The sequence below is a fragment of the Lissotriton vulgaris genome, chromosome 3_1 (genome assembly GCF_964263255.1).
Source record: "Lissotriton vulgaris chromosome 3_1, aLisVul1.2, whole genome shotgun sequence".
NCBI classification, from domain to species: domain Eukaryota; kingdom Metazoa; phylum Chordata; class Amphibia; order Caudata; family Salamandridae; genus Lissotriton; species Lissotriton vulgaris.
The window spans coordinates 2,055,009,482-2,055,028,206 of NC_141689.1; the positions used below are offsets into that span (position 1 = coordinate 2,055,009,482).

Genomic DNA, 18,725 nt, shown 5'->3' on the forward strand with positions numbered 1-18,725 from the left:
AACTCTGTGCAGTGATGTGGTTCTGAGTGGGTTGGTGTGGTAGAATGGGTGATGCATTTTTTTAAAAAGCATTTTGAATCTACAGAACAAACCATAATACAAGAAAACAAATAAGGAAAAATTAGAAGTACAGCAGTCAGTGATATCAGTGATATCAGTGAAAGCGCATCTAACAAGGGAGACTCAGGGAGACTCCGGGTAGGGAGAGCATGAGGGTCCCTAAAAATAGGCATCATGCATAACAGCCGAGTCATCGCGCTACATTTCAACCTTAAGAAACCCAGGCACCTCCCCTACAATTATTAGACCAATAGCAGTGGAAATAAACAAGACAAGGATACAGCAAAACCCAAGAGCATTTAAAGGGTGTCTCCCAGGTTCTGGCACAATGCCCGCAACTCAGAGGCTGGCGAAGGGATACCTGAAAGGGTTTCGTCTACAACAATAGGGCCTCTGGAGTCCACACGGGGACATGCGAACAGTATAGTATCCCACAGAGTAGAATCTGCATTCTCCTAACTCCTCTAGCTGCCTCGTTATAAATTGCTTCTCTTTCACAGTCCACCCATTTCACTACCAGCACCTATACACATCAGGACCTCATACGGTTTTCTAACTCAGTCAATTGTCTGCAAGCAAGGGTCAAAGCCAAGTCCAGAAACTTGAAATTAGTTTTACTAGCTGCAGTTCGCTCATGTAGGCCCAAAAGGCATAGTTGGAGACTAATTGAGAAGTCTCGGTCCTACAGGTGGTTCGGGGGGCCATGGACAGCCATCCAATAAGTTAGCTATAATGGGGAGGACCAGACGATCTGGAAAAAGACCGCATCCTCCGCAGCACATTAAAGACAGTCCAAGGTCACAGCAGAGAACATGGTGTGTACGCACCAGTAGTCAAATAGACCATGTGTATATTCTAGAATTGGATACTTTTGAAGCAGCCGTTTCTGACCACTCTAGAGCCCGATTCCAGGGCCTTCCTCCTTGACAAGACGTTTATGGGCTCCCCCTAGGTCCTCCTATTGCAATCTGGAAGGTTGTGAGAGCTGACCACACCCCCTCGAGTAAGGCCCTATAGAGAACCGCTTTGGTCCGACCGATAATAAGGAATCAATGGTATCACTCGTGTTCCAGAGGCTTCTCAACTCCAGAACCCTACCACTCACATATTTTGCTAGTCAAGGCATTATTAAGTAAATAAAATGACACACCGGGAGGTCATGCGACTCCCGGGAGTCTGAAGGGGACAATTCTTCTCCTGTGAAGAGCACCCCTAGGACAATAATCCTGGCCGACTGCCACTCATGTGGTTCCAGATATTCCCCCCTCCATCATTCACCCCCAGTGTTGAGCCACCAGAAATGGGAGTTCACAGGGATATGGGATCTCAGTACGGGTCCGCAGCAGAGCTCTGGCTCAAACACTACTGTTTGCTTCAACAGGATACCAGTTAGTAGATCTTTAGACGGAGAGCCACCCTCATGGGTACCCATGCCCTCCCACAGGTAGGACTGCCAGGTAACCACCCGCTGGATCTGTGCCGCCAAATAAAACCACTCTAGATCGAGTTCCGCCAAGCCGCTCTCTGTCACTGTAGGCAGTTTCCAAAGTGCTATTCGGCGACACGACATGCCCCAGTATAGTTACAGTAACAAGCCATCCAGCTCCTTAAAAAAATTCAGGGCAGCTCCAACAGGAAGGCCTCAAACAAATAAAGGAGGTGGGGTAGAATATTTTTTGAGACCGCCATCCCTCCACTCAGACCGTGGCAACGTAGTCCAGAAGGCAACCGAGCGCTGCAAACCAGTGAGCGCTAGAGTACAATTCCGGCTAGCGGTAGAAGACTACTCCCAGATACCGAACCGTGTGATGCTCCCACTAGAGCGTCGGGCTGTGGGAGCAGCTCTGCGTTAAACCATATCTCCCTACAGGGGATAAATACACGATTTATCGCAGTTCACCGCCAGTCCTGAGTAATCGCCAAACTTTGACACAGCCAAAACAGCTCCCCTGAGGTCAGTGTCCTCCCCCTGAAATACAGCAACATATCATATGCATACAAAGAAAGATGTATGTAATCAGACGTAAGGTATAACCCATGGTAATGAAGGCTCTGGCGAACTGGGTGGACAAATGGTTCCATTGCCAAAGCAAACAGCAGCGGGGATAAGGGAAAACCCTCAGGGGTGCCCCTTTCAACCAAAAAGGTCTCCGAGATCAGGGAACCAGTATGGAACCTAGCTAAGGGGCTAGTATAAAGAGAGGTCCATTTGACTAAGGGTAATCCCAGACCCATACCAAACTCTGTAGCAAAGAGAAACTCTCAATAGAGCGAGCCAAACGCCTTCATAATAAACACTAAGATGACCTGCGCCTTTGCCTGCAATTTCTTCTGCTCTTGTAAGGCCATGAATAATTGCCTAATATTAGGCATAGTCTTGCGCATGGGTATTCAGCCAGCTTCGTATGAGTGGATCAGGGAGCACATATTGGGGAGCAAACAGATCGCTAATATCTTACTCAAAATCTTACAAGTGGCTTTGAGCATAGAGATGGGGCAGTAAGAATCGAGAAGTAGAGGGTCTTTATTCTTCTTCGAAAATGACACAATAGAGGCCTCCAGCAGTAAAGATGGAAGCAGACCAAGCTGGTGAGGGTTTTTGAAGAGGGCCACAAGTCTAGGGACAAGGTTCGAAGCATGTGCTGTGTAGAACTTTATCGGTAAGCCATCGAGGCGAGGCACCTTACCCCTTGCTATTTCCTTTATTGCCCCTCCATACCTCCTGATCCAGAACATCCTCACCTAGTTGATCTGCCACCGCAGACTCAAGAGACACTGGGGAAGCATCTGCAATGTAATTAAACATATCCACTTCACTACACTCAGCACCTGAGGAATACAGATCCAGATACAGTTGAAGAAACACTGTATTACTGCCCTCAGTAAAAGAATCTCGTCCCGAGGACTCTCACAGCTGGAGAATGGTGGGACTTCCTTGTCCCGTGTAAAAGCCGTGCAAGCATCCTGCCTGATTTATTGCTCTCTGCTTGGGCACTGCCTGCATAAGCTTTGATGAAAGCATTGTAGGCATTCAACCAGTTCTAGCAGCTTCTCCTTCTCTTCTAGAATACGCCCCTCCAACCCACATGCCAGCCCACCCAGCATCAACTCCTGCCATTTGATATCTGAGAGCAGTTGGTCTTGTACCCCACTTTACTGGTGATGCAGTATCCCTGGATTATAACTGTTATGGCCTCCCATTCCACTCCGACAGACGAAGCCAAGCCAGCATTGTCGTGCCAGTATTGTGAAATGCGCTCACCCACAACACCCGAAAGGCCTGATCATCGAGCAGCGTAGGGGATGGAAGTGCCAGGTGGGAACAATAGGCAAGGAGTAGAGGGGCAAATTCAGTGAAAACGATGGCAGGTACGCGTTCAGAGCATAAATATTTAGCAGCGCAATATCCGTACCATCCAGGCAACACAACACCAAGACATAGCGGTCCTCTGGGTCAGTAATTGCTATTTGTAACCGGAAGAGGACCCCGGGTCTAATCCAAATAGGAGCGCCTCATGAAAAAGCAGAATAAGTGGTAGCGTGGAGTTGACCCCGCCAACATCGCCTGGAGGGCTCGGCCGTCAAACTCTTTAAGTTGGGTCTCCTGAAGGAATGCAATGTATACTTCTTTACGTTTCAATTAAGACAGTACATTATAAGGCCCTGCATGTTCCATGATAGCAATTTAACTCAGGTGAGGCGTCGCAGCCAGGGCGACTTCGCTGGAATCTGGGGATCGCGGTTTGATCCCCGACTGCAGATTAGCCCAGCACCATGTGTCTCTGGGCAATAGCTTGCTTAATCTTCCTGACGGACCCCAGCGCCTGGAGAACCTTACGGGTGATTATTCGCGCTTTACAAATGTGGATTATTATTATTATTATGTAGTGAGCAGTGGGCCAGGAAGAGGAAAGAACATATGGGGGGGACCCTACAGTCCTCTGCCCCCATAAAAAAGGAAGTCCCCTCCCCCCCGTACCAAACATACTGCTCCACATCTACATACTGTCGGCTGTGAAGAGTAAAGGAAAAGCAAAACACAATACAATAGAACAAATGCCAACACCCCCAAGGACTGAGATATACAGCCATCCTGTTCAAACACCTCACCACACAGCACCTATCCAGGTGCCAACGAAGGGCCAAATTGCTCACTAGATCCATAGGGTAAGTCTGTGCATGAGAAAGAGAAAGGAACCACCAGCTAGATGTGGAGGACCAACACTCAAGGAATAGAACAGTTCTATAGGACATTTCCTGCAAGCCCTAACCTTCCTGACTCCACATTCCAAGCACGAACAAAGATATCAACACTGGTGAAATCAGCCATACATCTAACCCACCCTCATAGTACAACAAAGGACCTAATATTAAACATCCACGGGATGCCCGGGTAGTGGAATGGGTGATGTATAGAAAGTATGGTAAACAGAAATGTAAGAATTAATGGAATTCTCATGGCCTGGTCCGCATTGAGTTGTCACTCCATGACAGGTTATTAAGAGGTGTGAGGCTGGTTGTCCCAATGTCTTTATTTATAAAGTTTTATATAGCGCGAACATTATCCAGAGGGATATCAGAGCGCTTTACAATTGTGGGGAAAGGAAGGTAACAGTTGCAAACAAGTGTCAAATAGGAATTCAGACAGAAACATATATCAAAATAGAGCTCACAGGAAAATAACGATTACAAGTACATGGATCAGCAAAAATAATAATAAAATAACTGGTACATATCGAGGTGGAATAGCATCCAATGCAGGGTTTACAGGTGTAAGTCCAATGCATTAGAGCAGACAATACAGCAACCTATTAAGGTAAGAACTTGTTCATAAGGAATCTTTTTACTTCCAATTTGAAGGTAATCTTGGAGGAAATTCTACGTATTTCCGGTGGGAAAGAGTTCCAGATGTTCGGAGTTGAGCCGGAGAGAGCTCGGTGGCATGTTCTCTTTTTGCGAAAGATCTGAGGTTTCAGGAAAAGAGAGTTGGCACTCCTAGAAGGTCTAGCCCATCCGGATAGTTCTCTGTAGTTCCTCCACCTGCACGCTGTGTTCCAATGTCACAATTTTAGAGATCTCTCAGTATGTCTTAGTTCAAGAAGGAATGGCCAAACCCTCGGAGATGATTTAACTCTAGGGCTCAGGACTTCTGGTAAAGGGTGTTACCTGTATGGACATGTTAAAGGCCTAGGGCCAGAAACTCTACATCTCCACCTTAAGAACTTCAGGTAAGCTACCACTCACTTACAAAATCTTTATCAACTAGTAATCCCTAAACCTCCATCTATACTAAAAACATACCCCCATATACAATCATGGAGTGACTAACTACTAATAAAACAACCCATCAACCATCTAATTTTCTAAAACAACCACAACACTAACACCACGCAAACCTCCATCTATACTAAATACATACCCCCCCATATTCAATCATGGAGTGACTAACTACTAATAAAACAACCCATCAACCATCTAACGTTTCTAAAACAACCACAACACTAACACCACGCAACCTTTCACAAACAATAGAACAATTCAATAATCACACCAAAACAACCTCCAAACACAATGTCACTTGCTAGAAGTAACCTAAAAATCAAGAGTAGGGGCTAACGTATGAAAAAAAACACGAGCACCTGTGTGGAGTGCTCAAACACAAAGAAAAAAGTAGCTCCTAAAATGGGAGCACTTGAAGGACACAAGTACTTGGTCAATGCTCTTGGGGAGGGCTAAACACATGAAGAGGCATGACGCATGCATGCCATGGACAAATGGGGACAAAGGATATGAGAGCAAAGATGGAAGAGCAATTGGTTAGTGTTAGACCTGGCGCCATTGGCGTGGGTCTCCCTTCCATTTTTGCATTGCCTCATGTATTTTTGCTGGGGTTAGATGCTTTGGGCACTGTGCCACTGCTATCCAGTGCCACAGTGCAAGTGATCCCTATTGTAAATTGATGTATTAATGAGTGGTTCCATGATTGGATATTTGGTTTACTTGTCAAACCCTAGTCTAGTGCACTGAGTGTGCCCAGGGCGTGTAAATCCAAATGCTGCTGGTGGGCTTGCAGCACTGGTTGTGCCACCCACAGAAACAGCCTTGTAAATGTGTCTACGGTCTGCCATTGCAGAGCCTGCGTGCAGTCTGGTACTGTCATGCTGACTGGGCAGGTTCACCCACTTGCCAGTCCCGAAACCTCCCCTTTTCTTCATATTAGTCACCCCTATGGTAGACCCGAGGGCATGGTGCGTTGTAAGTATAAGCCCTGGTGTGTGTGGCATGTCCTAATAGTGAATTACAGCCATTTTTGTTTTTCACTATTGCAAGGCTACCTGTTCTCCGTAGGCTAGAATGGGCTGTTTAGAGTTATTACATTTTATAATCCTAACTATCTCAGAGAACATTGTAGAAGTTCAAGTTTAGTATGCCTGAACTCAGAATAATAAAGTACATCTTTTAGTGAAGTTGGTTTTTCATATTCTGTGTTTGCAAATACCACTTTTAGAAAGTAGGTATTTGCTTGTCTAACCATTCAAACCTGCCCTGCTAGGTTGTGTATTCCTTGGTCTGGTTTTGTGAGTGACAGGGCTGGGGAATTCCAAGAGACAGGCTGAGTCACCCAGTGGTGAATAGAGAGATCTGCATCTAGATGGGTGGGAGGAGTTGCACCTGAACCTTGAATAGGGCTGTGCCTGCCTTCCACAATGCTGGCTCCACCTCCTGGGGAGTGTCTGATGTCTCTGCCCTGCACACTGAAAGAAGAGAAGGAGTCCTGTAAACAAAGTGCTCAAGGACTGTACTTGCCTTCCACAATGCTGGCTCCACCTCCTGTGGGGCGTCTGATGTGCATGCCCTGCACTGTGAAAGGAAAAGAGAAGTCTGGTAAATAGTGTGCTTCAGAACTGGTTTGGACTGGGCAAAGGCCACTCTCCCCTCAGAGAACAAAGGATTTTGGGGTATAAATATTGGGACCCTGATCCCAAGAAATTAGATCACTTTGGACTACAAGAAGAAACCTTTACTGAGAAGAGGAACCTGAAGAAACTGAGGAGAGACTATTCCCAAGATGAAGTGCTGCTTGGGGGATTGGCCTGCAGTGGGTTGCCTTACTGCCAAAGGAATGAGAAAGGAACTTTGTGTACTTTGCTTTCAACTTGTGAAGGATCTCCAAGGGCTTGGAAAAGAGCTTTCCTCCTGCTGAAGTCTCAGGGACAACAGACTTCACCCCAGCTCCCCCAGAGTTCTTTGAAAGTGCCTGCTGCTGTTTTGGGCCTTCTGAGGGACTGCATGTCGCAAGGAGCTGGAAGCGTGTCGCAACGAAGAGGAAGCGTGTCGCCGCTGCTGCTGTTGCAAATCCAAAGGAGCGTGTTGCTGCTGTAGTTGTCGCTCTGCACCGCATCAGGAGAAGAATCTCGCAACGAGGTCGGAGCGTGTCGCTGTGGCTGCCGTCGCAACTCCGAAGGAGGGTGTCGCTGCTGGAACTGTCGCATTGCACCGCATCGACCAAGAGCACCTTGCATCCCCGAGAAGTGCGCCACCGTCTGAACTGCTGCTGTCGCATCTTGGATGTTGCTGCTGTAGTTGTCGCATCGAGCGGAAACTTCATGCATCATGAGAGAAGAGCATCGCCGCTGAAACTGCTGTTGGCGCCTCGTCAGGGTGTCGCCGCTGCAGTCCACGCATCGAACCGAGAACTTCTTGCAACCCCGAGAAGCGTGTCGCATCTGGAAGATCTTCACATCTTTATTTCTTTGTATCTGAACTTTGCCGCATTTCCCATTCCTGCGACATTACTTGTCGTAGTAGCACAACGCAGCCTAAGGTACATTGACGCAGAGTGTTGCATCTAAGAACTGAACTGAACTAAGCGTAAATCTACCATCTTTTAAGTATTGTGTATTTTTGTCGTTTATAGTCTTGTGGTAGCTATATAAAGTCTACTTATTTTTTTTATATAAAACCTGTGAGGGGTCCATTTGTAGTGTTGTCACTGGGTTACTGTATGTGGTCAAAACTGCTTAACTCACAACGCCTCTGAGATAAGGCCTTGCTGCTCGTGCCAAGCTACCAAGGGGGTGAGCAGGGGTTATTTTAGGAGTGTAATCCCCTTATCCTGACTAGAGGAGAGGGTCCCTATTTGTCACACGTACCTACCTGTGCCAACTAGAGACCCCAAATCTAACAGTAAGCCTATAGGCGAGTTGCAGCCCTCAGATTCAAAACATGTCTCTTCGAGAAAGCACATGCGCAGTGTAGCCGATACCTAAAAATGGTACCATGTCTCAGGGCATCAGCAATCAGGACCACAAGTCTCAGGAATGAACCAATTATATTAATATGTCCGAGTGATTGAATTAGTGCAAATTGAACACTGGGGAATTCTGAAGACTAAGAAATGGCTTCGAGCTCACTTCTGGTGGCCTGGAATGGATTTGCAGAGAGAGTAATTACAGAATGCTTTGAAGGTAGAAACGGTGACGGTTTGAAGACCAGAGTTCCTGCAGTGCAGGTTAGAGCATCTCTAGATGTTATGTGGCAAGAAGTGGGCATTAATATTGTAGAATATTTAACAGAGAACATGCCACGCCATATTTACTGGTGTTTATTTGTTTTCCAGTTGTCCCGTTATTCAGTGTCAGTGATACCAGTTCCAAGAGTGCCATACAATTTTTGAGAGTGAGAGAGCACCAGTGGTTGTGTTGGGAGGAATTTTGGATGAAAAACATGGAATTTCGCACAAGAAGGGTTCCCTTTATCATCAGGACATAATGGTGTTGTGGAGAGGTTCAGAAGGACTCTGAAGGGGGGTTTACAAGGGGCAAAGGCTTCAAATTTAGCTGGGAAGCAAGAGCTGTATTAAAGGGTGATTGCCAATAGACTCACTCCGCATGAGATCACTGGGGAATCTCCATTTGAGTCCTTTTGGGTAAGTTCCTCCGTGGATGGGAAGGAAGGAAGGCTCTCACTTTTTTGTGATAACTGGAAAGAAAAAAAAACGAAAGCTGTAGCTGACAGGAAGAGGAGAGGTCCTATAACAAGATGTGTTAAATAACATGTGGATTCGGTAGGTGATTGGTTTAAGGTGAGAGCTCCCACTGGTACCCTGCCAAGCTCTACATTTACCTGCCATTAAAAGGTTTTCAAGTTGCTTCGTAATGTTGTGAAAACATTGGATGTAAAAATGTATCCTTTTGCCAGGATGGCTCAGCATATACATTTGGATGACGTGGGGGATGTCAGAGTATTTAACGAAAATGTGAATACACCTGAAGAAATTGATGATTTGGAGAGTGTTGGGCATAGACCCAAATGGCTAATTATGAAAAACATCTTATGTTTCAAATTAATTTCGAGATGAACACATTTTTATTTCATTTTACAGATGTTTTGTTTTGCTTGCTTGGTTGTTAATGGTTTATTTTCTCGATACACTGTAATAACGTTGCTGCTGTTGTTTTATTGAGGAAGATATGAGATATTCGGAGTTCTCGTCGCCTGTTCATTCCTCAGGAATGCGGATTGATATATGAACGGGCGATAAGATTCCAGGAGAGATGGTAGCCAGCAAGGCGCGGGAAGGGGGGTGTTTACTTTTTAGAACAAACGTACTTTTACTTGTACTTCACTGTTTCTTTGTTCGCTTGATTCCAAAAAATCCGATTAACACTGGATTAGCTGATTGGTCCGCAAGAGCTTCGTTGAACATTGTCTCATAACATGGTTCTCATAATTCTGAACCGTTAGTAATTGGTTCGGCCCCAGTGCAAAGGTCACTTGCACTGTCTGCTGGGAGGGCTGCGGTGGCATTTACTGTGTACTACTAGTCGTGCAAAGATGGCTTTAGGCCGTTCTAGGGGACATCCTCACTTTAATCGGGTGCTCAGGAGCTTGGTGAACTTCGGGTTGCTTGAACTCCTTACCTTAGAGCAGGGGTACTCATAGTACGGCCCGCGGGCCAGTGGCGGCCCGCCTGGCCTTCCCTGGCGGCCCCCGGACCTCTTTGCCATACGAGTCATACACATACTCGTGTATGTGTAGGAGTTCCTACCTGTAAACAGAGAAGATGGCCGAACGCAGGAGCATACGTAGTGAATACGTATTCAACACGTATTCACAACGTTTGCTCCTGCGACCATCTTCTCTGTTTATGTATTACCTCTGATTGGCCTGAGTTTCAGACACGTCACACACGGCGCGAAGCACAGACCCTTTAAGTCAGCTGTAACTAGCGCTGTTACAGCTGACTTTTAAAGCTTCCTGTGTCCGTGACGAAGTCGACTTCCTCGCAGCCCCTGTAAGTAAAAAGCGAGTCATAAAGGAGAGGGGTTGTTGACACGTGACTGGTGTACAGAAATACTGAAGTGCAGAAGTACAGTACAGAAGTACTGAGAGCAGCCTTCTCTGACCTCACAGTACCGGGCCACGAGGCGCTACACATGCATACACCCGGGGAAGTAAAGAGGGGGTGTAGAGGAGACAACGAGTTAAATAGGGAGTGACCGCATATCTATACCTCACTGAGAGCAGCGGGTTTGATGTAGTTGGCGCTATGAAAACCCCAAATGCCAACAAATTAAGAACGGGTCATAAATTGCTAAGGAGGGCAGGGGGCATATACACAGCACGTGCTCTCACAGCCCAGCAGGGCCGGGGCGGGTAAACGTGCTCATTAGAGGAAGTGATGGCGAGTGCTTGGCAGCTCCGCCTTCCAGGCGCTGCCTGATAGTTACAGGGGTCTGGAGGGGCGGGGGGGGCGAGGGGCGAGGGGGTGCAATCATCACGGGGCCTCTCGAAATCTGCGTGTCTATGGCTCTAATGAAGGAAGATTACTCACTCGCTCAGGTCACCGCTTGCCCGATAATCACCCCCTCCGGGACATTAGCCCCCGTGGGGAGCGTGTAGGAAGCGCTCCGGGGCAAAGCTGCCCGCGGGGGATCTGAGGAAGGCGCTATGCTCACGCCCAACACGAAGCGCCTGGAGCCGGGGACTCCGTGCTAGCTTTAGAAAATAAAGTCATTTAAAAACAAGCTGGAGGGAAGAGAGGGGAGGGGGGAGGAGAAATGCGACACGGCGGGAAGGGGAGGGGGCGGAGCGGGTAAACAAAGACGGACATGCACGCGCCCGTGACTTTTAAGGTCAATGCGCATGCGCATAAGCTTAATGCGCATGCGCATTGACCTTAAAAGTCACGGGCACTGCAAGGAATCGCCACGATTCCTTGCAGTGTAGATAAAGAGTGGATAACTCGCAATACTCTCGCCTTGCTCGATGCGCATGCGCATCGACAGGCGAGACCTAAAAAAGCTTATGGAACAAGGAAACAGTGGTACTGGCATAACTACACACAATCATTGGGGAAAAAAAAGTAAGTAAAAACCTGCAAATTTGACTCTATATATCAAATCCATGAGCTACGTGAAAATGTACTCTGCAAAAAGCCCGTATTTCAGGAAGACGACACTGGCGGGAAATACTCTTCAAAATTAAAAATTATATAACAAAGACACCAACGCAGATATTCACTGTTCAATTTTCAGGTTTTGACGATGAATGTAGAAAAAATATCTAAAACAGTCAGCAAAGTCAAAGGTCAAAGAGAAGGGTTGTGCAGCCACTTTCTGACAGATATTTAGGTGAATTCTGCTGTGTCTGTTATTTGAGATCTACTTTCAGACAAGTTGCCTTTACGAGTGATTTGATTTCACATCCAGGCTTCTCAGGGCCCAGGAATCCACTGAAGTCATCATCAATGCATTGCTGGGGGTCGAGAGAGCACGCGCCCTTCCACTGAGCGCTGCGCTCTCCTGGGGGATTACAAGAAATGTGAACTGCTGGAACTCGACCTGAAATTAAAAATGAAAGTGGCCCTCCCCTTCTCACGAGGGGGAGGGGGTGTGAGTGAGGGGAAAGAAGAACCACGTTTAGTTACATTATTATTAGTGGTGGTATTACAATGTGTACCATTTGTACCATGCGCCGCACCTCGCTGGCCTCTGACCCCTCACGTGTTAAAGTTGTTCTCCGAGCACAGGAGATAATCTGCACTGTGTTAATGCAAAGCCTTGTGGTGAGAGGCACCCGCCGCGTGCCGCCGTCCACGAGCGGCCACAAATTGTATGTGCAGTTTGTAATGTAAAATATTTCATGTCGGCGGAAGACGAATGGCTGCATTTCAACAATCAATCAGGCCTTATTACTTCACAGAGCCAATGCCGCGGCAGCTTCAGAGATTTTTCCTGGGTCTTGTTGTCTGGTACACTCCAAAATGCCACGAAGAAACATATGCATTTAATATATTCCAGCGGTTGTAGAAACTAGGAAATCGGCGAATAAGAGGGAACTCAAAGGGATGGCAAGAACAGGAGACACAAAATGAGGGCAAAGAAAGGAAGCAAAGAGAGGAGAAGCAAGGAGGAAGAGAAAACAGCTCGAGGTGGAAGGGGGAAACAGAGTAAAAATGAGGGAACAGCATAGGTAATTGGGGGATAGGAGAGAAAGGGAAGGAACATGAGAGAGAAGAAAGGAACAAGGGAGGGAACAAGGGAGAGAAGAAGGGATTAGGAGAGCAAGGGAGGGAATGTGAAAGAGGTGATTAGTTGAGAGAAAAGGGAACAGGAGAGAATACGAGAGGTGGATAAAGATGAAGAAGAGAGAACAGTGGAAAGGCAGTAAAGAGACATCCCTCAGTTGCTTGCCAGCTAGTTTTGCCCTAAATATAAATGTCAATCCACACATAACTTCGTTATCCTCAATGTGCACTGGCTCTGCTGTTTGAGGGGCATATGTGTGTTTGTGTTTCTATGCTCACCAATTGCCAAATGATGCCTGTTTTTGGGACTCTGAAGTCTGTACTGAATATCCGGTTGCTGCAAATTGCCATGCAATCCCACTTAAGATTGCTATTGTCTGATAATAAAAACATGTTATAAACATGTGCTCCATGTAGTTACAACTGCTTTGGAAATACAGCATTGTCTAGTAATGTTTTGAAATGGCAGTGATTTTTTTTCCCCACTGACCCCGCCCCCACTGACCCCGCCCCCACCGGTGCGGCCCTCGGCCACAAACCACACTTTCAATTTGGCCCCCGAGAGAAAGTTTGTGAGTACCCATGCCTTAGAGAGTGGGTGGGCTGCTGCGCACTTCTAGAGAGTCAGATGAGATAACTGCACTCGGCATAGATTGATATCCACACAATTGTCTTGGATTAGGGGTCGGAAACCCGGGCCGTATTTTATTAATACAAAACAACATATTAAAGAACATTACATCTTTATAATACGCAGAAAATCCACCTTCAGTCCAGAGCATTCATATGCCAATTTTTACAATGTATTTACGTTATTTCACATGGTAATGGCTAACCTTAACATTTATCTAATACATAGCCATTCCTAACCTAACTGATTTATTATATTTATCATTTTCTGCGTATCCCGAATTAAGCCTACAGGCAAGGTCATGAGTGGACTAACTACGTGCTAGGTCCACCCCTACTACCGGAATGATCTAGCGCAGGAGGCCTGGTTGCCCAGAAGGTTACCTCCTTCGGGCACCCCCTTCGCCCTCAATCCTACCTCCCAGGGGCTATGCTGTTAAGCCCAACTTGGCGCCTATGCTGGGATTGGCCCAAAGACCTGCCGGAAGCAGAACTTCTCTACCCCCCGCACCCTCCAGCCAACGCCACCAATACTTCCTCTCAGGGGTGTGTTATGTACATGTTGGCACCTGTGCTGGAATTGGCCCAAAGGCCTACCGGAAGCGGAGCTTCTGTACCCCCTGCACCCTTCAGCCTACCGGACGTAAAACGCTCCCTTTAGTTCTATGAAAGAACACTGTCCCCCAATTTACCATGGTGATGCCTACTTTCACTTAGCACACCATCACCACCTAAAGATACATTGTGGCTAGAAGGTTACCAATAATCCATGTCTACACCATCACCTGATGGGTTGGGTATGATTTGGATTCACCATCCGTATCCCACATGACGATACTCCGCCACGATGGTGGTCTGATGGGAGTTTTTCAGCCACATGCAATCTTTGGTGTTTTCCATGACTCTGTTTAGCTCCTAGATTAAGTGCAACACATAGTCTGACTTTATATCTCCTGTATTTTTCTAATGCCTACTAAGGACCGTAAAATGCCCTACCAATCATGACCTTACCGCAGACCAAGGATACAGCCACATAAAATACGACAATGACGCCCAGTGGGAGAAAAAATCTGTATGTAACAGACTGACTGATTATAAGGATAATTGTTGGCCCTGACAGATAAAATTCCTGAAAACAGATTAATAATTGAAAGAATACTGTTGATAACCTGCTAAAACACATGAAATGTTTTCATTAACAAACTGCTGCCTTAGGGGATGGTGGGTGGGTAAAATTTGCTCCCTGTTGGAGCATAGCTTCCGTTGTGGTGGAGTGGCAAGGGGAAACGACTGTTCCGCCACTCCACCCCCTCTTTTATGTGGGGAGCGAGCTTCAGGACGAACTGGCAGGATCCAGATTTTACCTGCTGCCCAGTAGCACTTGAGTGCTGTTGGATCATGCTCCCCCCTGTTAGGCCCCTAAGGGGCACAAACGATCGAGGCTGGTGCTGGCCTCGACACCGTCGGCCGCCACCAGTCCTGTCCTTCCCCAAAAGGTGGCGACGACCGGCATGTCTGCCATAAGTGTGGCGTGCCAGAGTCCGGTTGTCGCCTTGGCAATAGCTTTTCTCTCACTAGTGAGGGCGATGTTTCACTGTGAATATTCATGAGTTGTTTATTATGTGATCTACTATTAATCTTGCTATTCCAATGACATTTTAATGAATAAAAGGCAGTGGTGCTTCTTGTTTCTCACTTTACACTATTGTTTTGCAGGCACGACAGCGACGTCCGGAGGCAGGTTTGCGTCAGGTAAGATTCTAAGTCTTTGTCTACATGGATGGTGGAGTGATTGGTGCTGTTAGGCGTCAAGGTAAACCAAATAGGAGAGTGAGAATATGAGATAAGTCTGCTTCTTTTCCCCTGATCAGTGTAACAAAAAAATGAAAACTAGCTTGCTACCATCTTAGTATGCCATCACAAATGCATTTCATTTGTGTATCCAGAAAAACTATTAGGTTTTTTAAAAGAACCCTCACCCACTAACCTAGTTGGTTGTATTCTTCATCACTGGGTTGCCACCCAAGACACCTAATGCATCTCAGATGTGCTACGACGCCTGATTACAGCAGAGACCCTAGTCCGCATGCGCGCTAAGACTAAATGGTGTTGAGTACTTTGTAACTTATAATTTTCACCAACCTTCTTGTTAAGTCTAGAGTGAATATAATGAAAAAGACATTACGTAGACAATTATGTTAGCTAATAGCTCCTGAAGGAATTTGTGCAGAGCCAGCGCTGCGCGCGTTGTACAATTGTCTTCATCATCTTTGAACAGTTTTTTGCACCATTTCAGCGTGCGGGGAACAAACTTTATTATCCTACCACATGACGTATACCATGCCAAAGTATTATTCCTTTCATCACTAGTGAAAAGATTTTGCTCATCGTTAAAATCATTTAATGGTGCTCATCCTGCTTGAGCATGGTTCTCTGCACCATGTGGAAAACAGACACTTTCATCCTTCCACTTAAAGCAGATCATGCCATTCTTTTCTTCCACTGTTGGAAAGACTTTGTGATACTAGCAATCAGGCAGAAAATGTGCAATACAAACACTTGTGCATCGTATACCAAGGCTTGCTGTGAAAGAAATAAGTGAATGGCTATACAGACACAAAAGTATCTAACAAACGCATCACCTACTTTAATTGCACTGGCCAAGGGCGACATGGATCTTGCGATGTGGTGGTGCCTGTAGTCTCACATTGCAGAGATAAAAAAATGATTTGTCATATAATGCCCCCCAAAAAAGTTAGTGTTTTACTATTTACTATATGCTGGCGTCTCGGAGCTCCACCTTTTCACGAGCAGAGGTAGCTAATACATCATACGCTGGGCACAGGCTAGTGGGAGTCACCAAGCTCTCCCACATATAGTACACACCCTTGTGAGTGTTGTAAAAAAAACTGACACTATAATCACCAAAATATTCTGTTGTGATCATAATCGTTTGTTGTCTGTTAAAAACTCTCTCTTTTGAGCCCAGCTCCTTGTCCCCCATAAATGAAGGGTCATTATACTGAGCAGTGAATGGGTTCAAGACTAGTGGTATCCAACCTTCTATTTTAACGTCGCAGGGATAATCATATCAGGAAGTGGTTGACACGCAATTTTAAATGGCAAAAATAGTGTTTTGTATTGTCAATCAGCGTAAAGGGTGGTCCAGTGCCATCGGACTCAAACTAGCCTTGCTGATTAGCGGTGATACCCCAAAACTGGTCCCAGGATGCTTGTTTCTGGTCCAGGAGGACCTGGTCTGGCAGTTCGGGCTGGACTGTTACGATGTGCAGCAGGGGTAGCTGGGTACAATTTGGAATGGCGTGGTGAGCAAAAATTAAACAATGGATTTTACTAGGATCTGTGACTGGGGATGAATGTTTGATTTTTTTCAGCATTCTGTCCATCATCTGTTCTTCAATTTAAGATTTGTGGCAGGAGAAGGTGGTTCGTTTTCGGAATTACTGATAGCTAGTTAGTGTCTGGACAACTTGCAGTTTGAGCCGTGTGTGTCAGTCCTGTATAAGTGTTGCATCGCACTATTTAATTGGATCAGCAGCAAGCTAATTATCTCATTTGCCGGTTTAGGTTTAAGAGGTTACGGAGTTAATAAAGAGGATGCAAAGCAGTGACCCGTGGTGACAGATGCTGCGTTGAAGAGGGAGGGGCTTGTGTTTGGAAGGAAGGGCACACGTCAGGGCATCCATAGCCGCTAGCAGTGATATTCTGTTTAGAATAAATGCGGTGTATTTTTGTATGGTGTCTTGCCTCCGCCGTCCTTGCTTCCACCTTGAATTGATTGTTTTCTCCTCGACCCTTAGTTACACACATGACCTTTTTACTACTTCTTTAGAGCAATCCTTCAGGCCTTAAAGAGGATTTTAATAAGGCCAACCTCTTTGATTTTTTTTGAGTGTGGTTTCACCCGAGTCAAAGAGGGCATTGTAACACTGGGAAGAGGAAAGAAAACATTGCAAACAAAAAAGTAACTGTAAAACACTTCTCCTTGTTCTGCACAGACTGGTTGGTTAACTTTACTTTGAAAAACGTGAGCATAACGTCATGTGAAATGAAGCCGAAGGCGCAGTTCTTTGTGGAGAGCTCAAATAAAGACGTGCCTTTTACAGACCAAGGATGTGTTGCTATCCTTTTTGGGGAACCCTTACTGGTTGTTTGCTGACGCTGGGAGCCGATTTTAAGATTTTACCCTCGCCTGCTTCTGCACAACCCACACCTTGCCGGACCCGCTTCGCGGGTCCCGCTGCGCCCTCCTGGTTCTTGGACTTTCTGGGGCTGTGAAGACCGAGTGATTGCAACCGTCTTGAGGCACCGGCAGGGCTGCGAGCAGTACTGCAGGGACTCAATATCCCAAGAGTCCCTGCCTGTCACACCTGTGGCTGCTCTCCCTGCCGGCAACGCCCCCGCCCCTTCTTAAACTGTGCTGGAGGTAGTGTGCTCTGGGAACCCTTACTGGTTGTTTGCTGACGCTGGGAGCCGATTTTAAGATTTTACCCTCGCCTGCTTCTGCACAACCCACACCTTGCCGGACCCGCTTCGCGGGTCCCGCTGCGCCCTCCTGGTTCTTGGACTTTCTGGGGCTGTGAAGACCGAGTGATTGCAACCGTCTTGAGGCACCGGCAGGGCTGCGAGCAGTACTGCAGGGACTCAATATCCCAAGAGTCCCTGCCTGTCACACCTGTGGCTGCTCTCCCTGCCGGCAACGCCCCCGCCCCTTCTTAAACTGTGCTGGAGGTAGTGTGCTCTGGGAACCCTTACTGGTTGTTTGCTGACGCTGGGAGCCGATTTTAAGATTTTACCCTCGCCTGCTTCTGCACAACCCACACCTTGCCGGACCCGCTTCGCGGGTCCCGCTGCGCCCTCCTGGTTCTTGGACTTTCTGGGGCTGTGAAGACCGAGTGATTGCAACCGTCTTGAGGCACCGGCAGGGCTGCGAGCAGTACTGCAGGGACTCAATATCCCAAGAGTCCCTGCCTGTCACACCTGTGGCTGCTCTCCCTGCCGGCAACGCCCCCGCCCCTAGCTCTATATCAGAGTTAGTGGATCCCGCTGCGCGGTAGCGCGCGGTAGCGCCCGGGGCTAAGCCCGGGCAAAGGGCGGGCCCTCTGTGGCCCTCCGAGTCCCGTAGAGCCTGGTCTGGGCCACATCTCCAGGTTATTATTATTGATTGTTTGGTAATTGTTATAAATAAGGGTGTCTTTCATTACTTCTTATAGGGCTGTCCTTTGGGTCCAGGGATGTGCACTCGTGAAACCCGAAGTAAGGCTGCTGCTAGCGCCGCCAAACTGACGGGAACCCTGGATAATTTTATTGTGCGCACTCACTCGTTAATAGATGAGGGAATTGCCCTCATGGAACGAAGAGTGTCCAGGGATCTCGAGGTTGCTAGGAGATCATCGTTAGGCCCTTTAGCCCATGCACCCTCACCAAACAGTTCCCAATGCATTCGCCTCCTAGACCCTTCACAATCCATTTCTGATAACCA

General features: G+C 47.0%; 1 protein-coding gene across 5 annotated transcripts in view; it reads left to right on the top strand.

The window, feature by feature from the left end:
* The window catches only part of MTUS1 (microtubule associated scaffold protein 1), a 1,045,260-nt gene that overhangs the window by 597,803 nt on the left and 428,732 nt on the right, over window positions 1-18,725 (top strand). For all 5 annotated transcript variants that reach the window (XM_086962577.1, XM_086962579.1, XM_086962578.1 and 2 more), the window contains one exon: window positions 14,939-14,974. In XM_086962577.1, coding sequence (XP_086818703.1) covers window positions 14,939-14,974 — 36 coding nt within the window. The remainder of the gene's footprint in view (window positions 1-14,938; window positions 14,975-18,725) is intronic.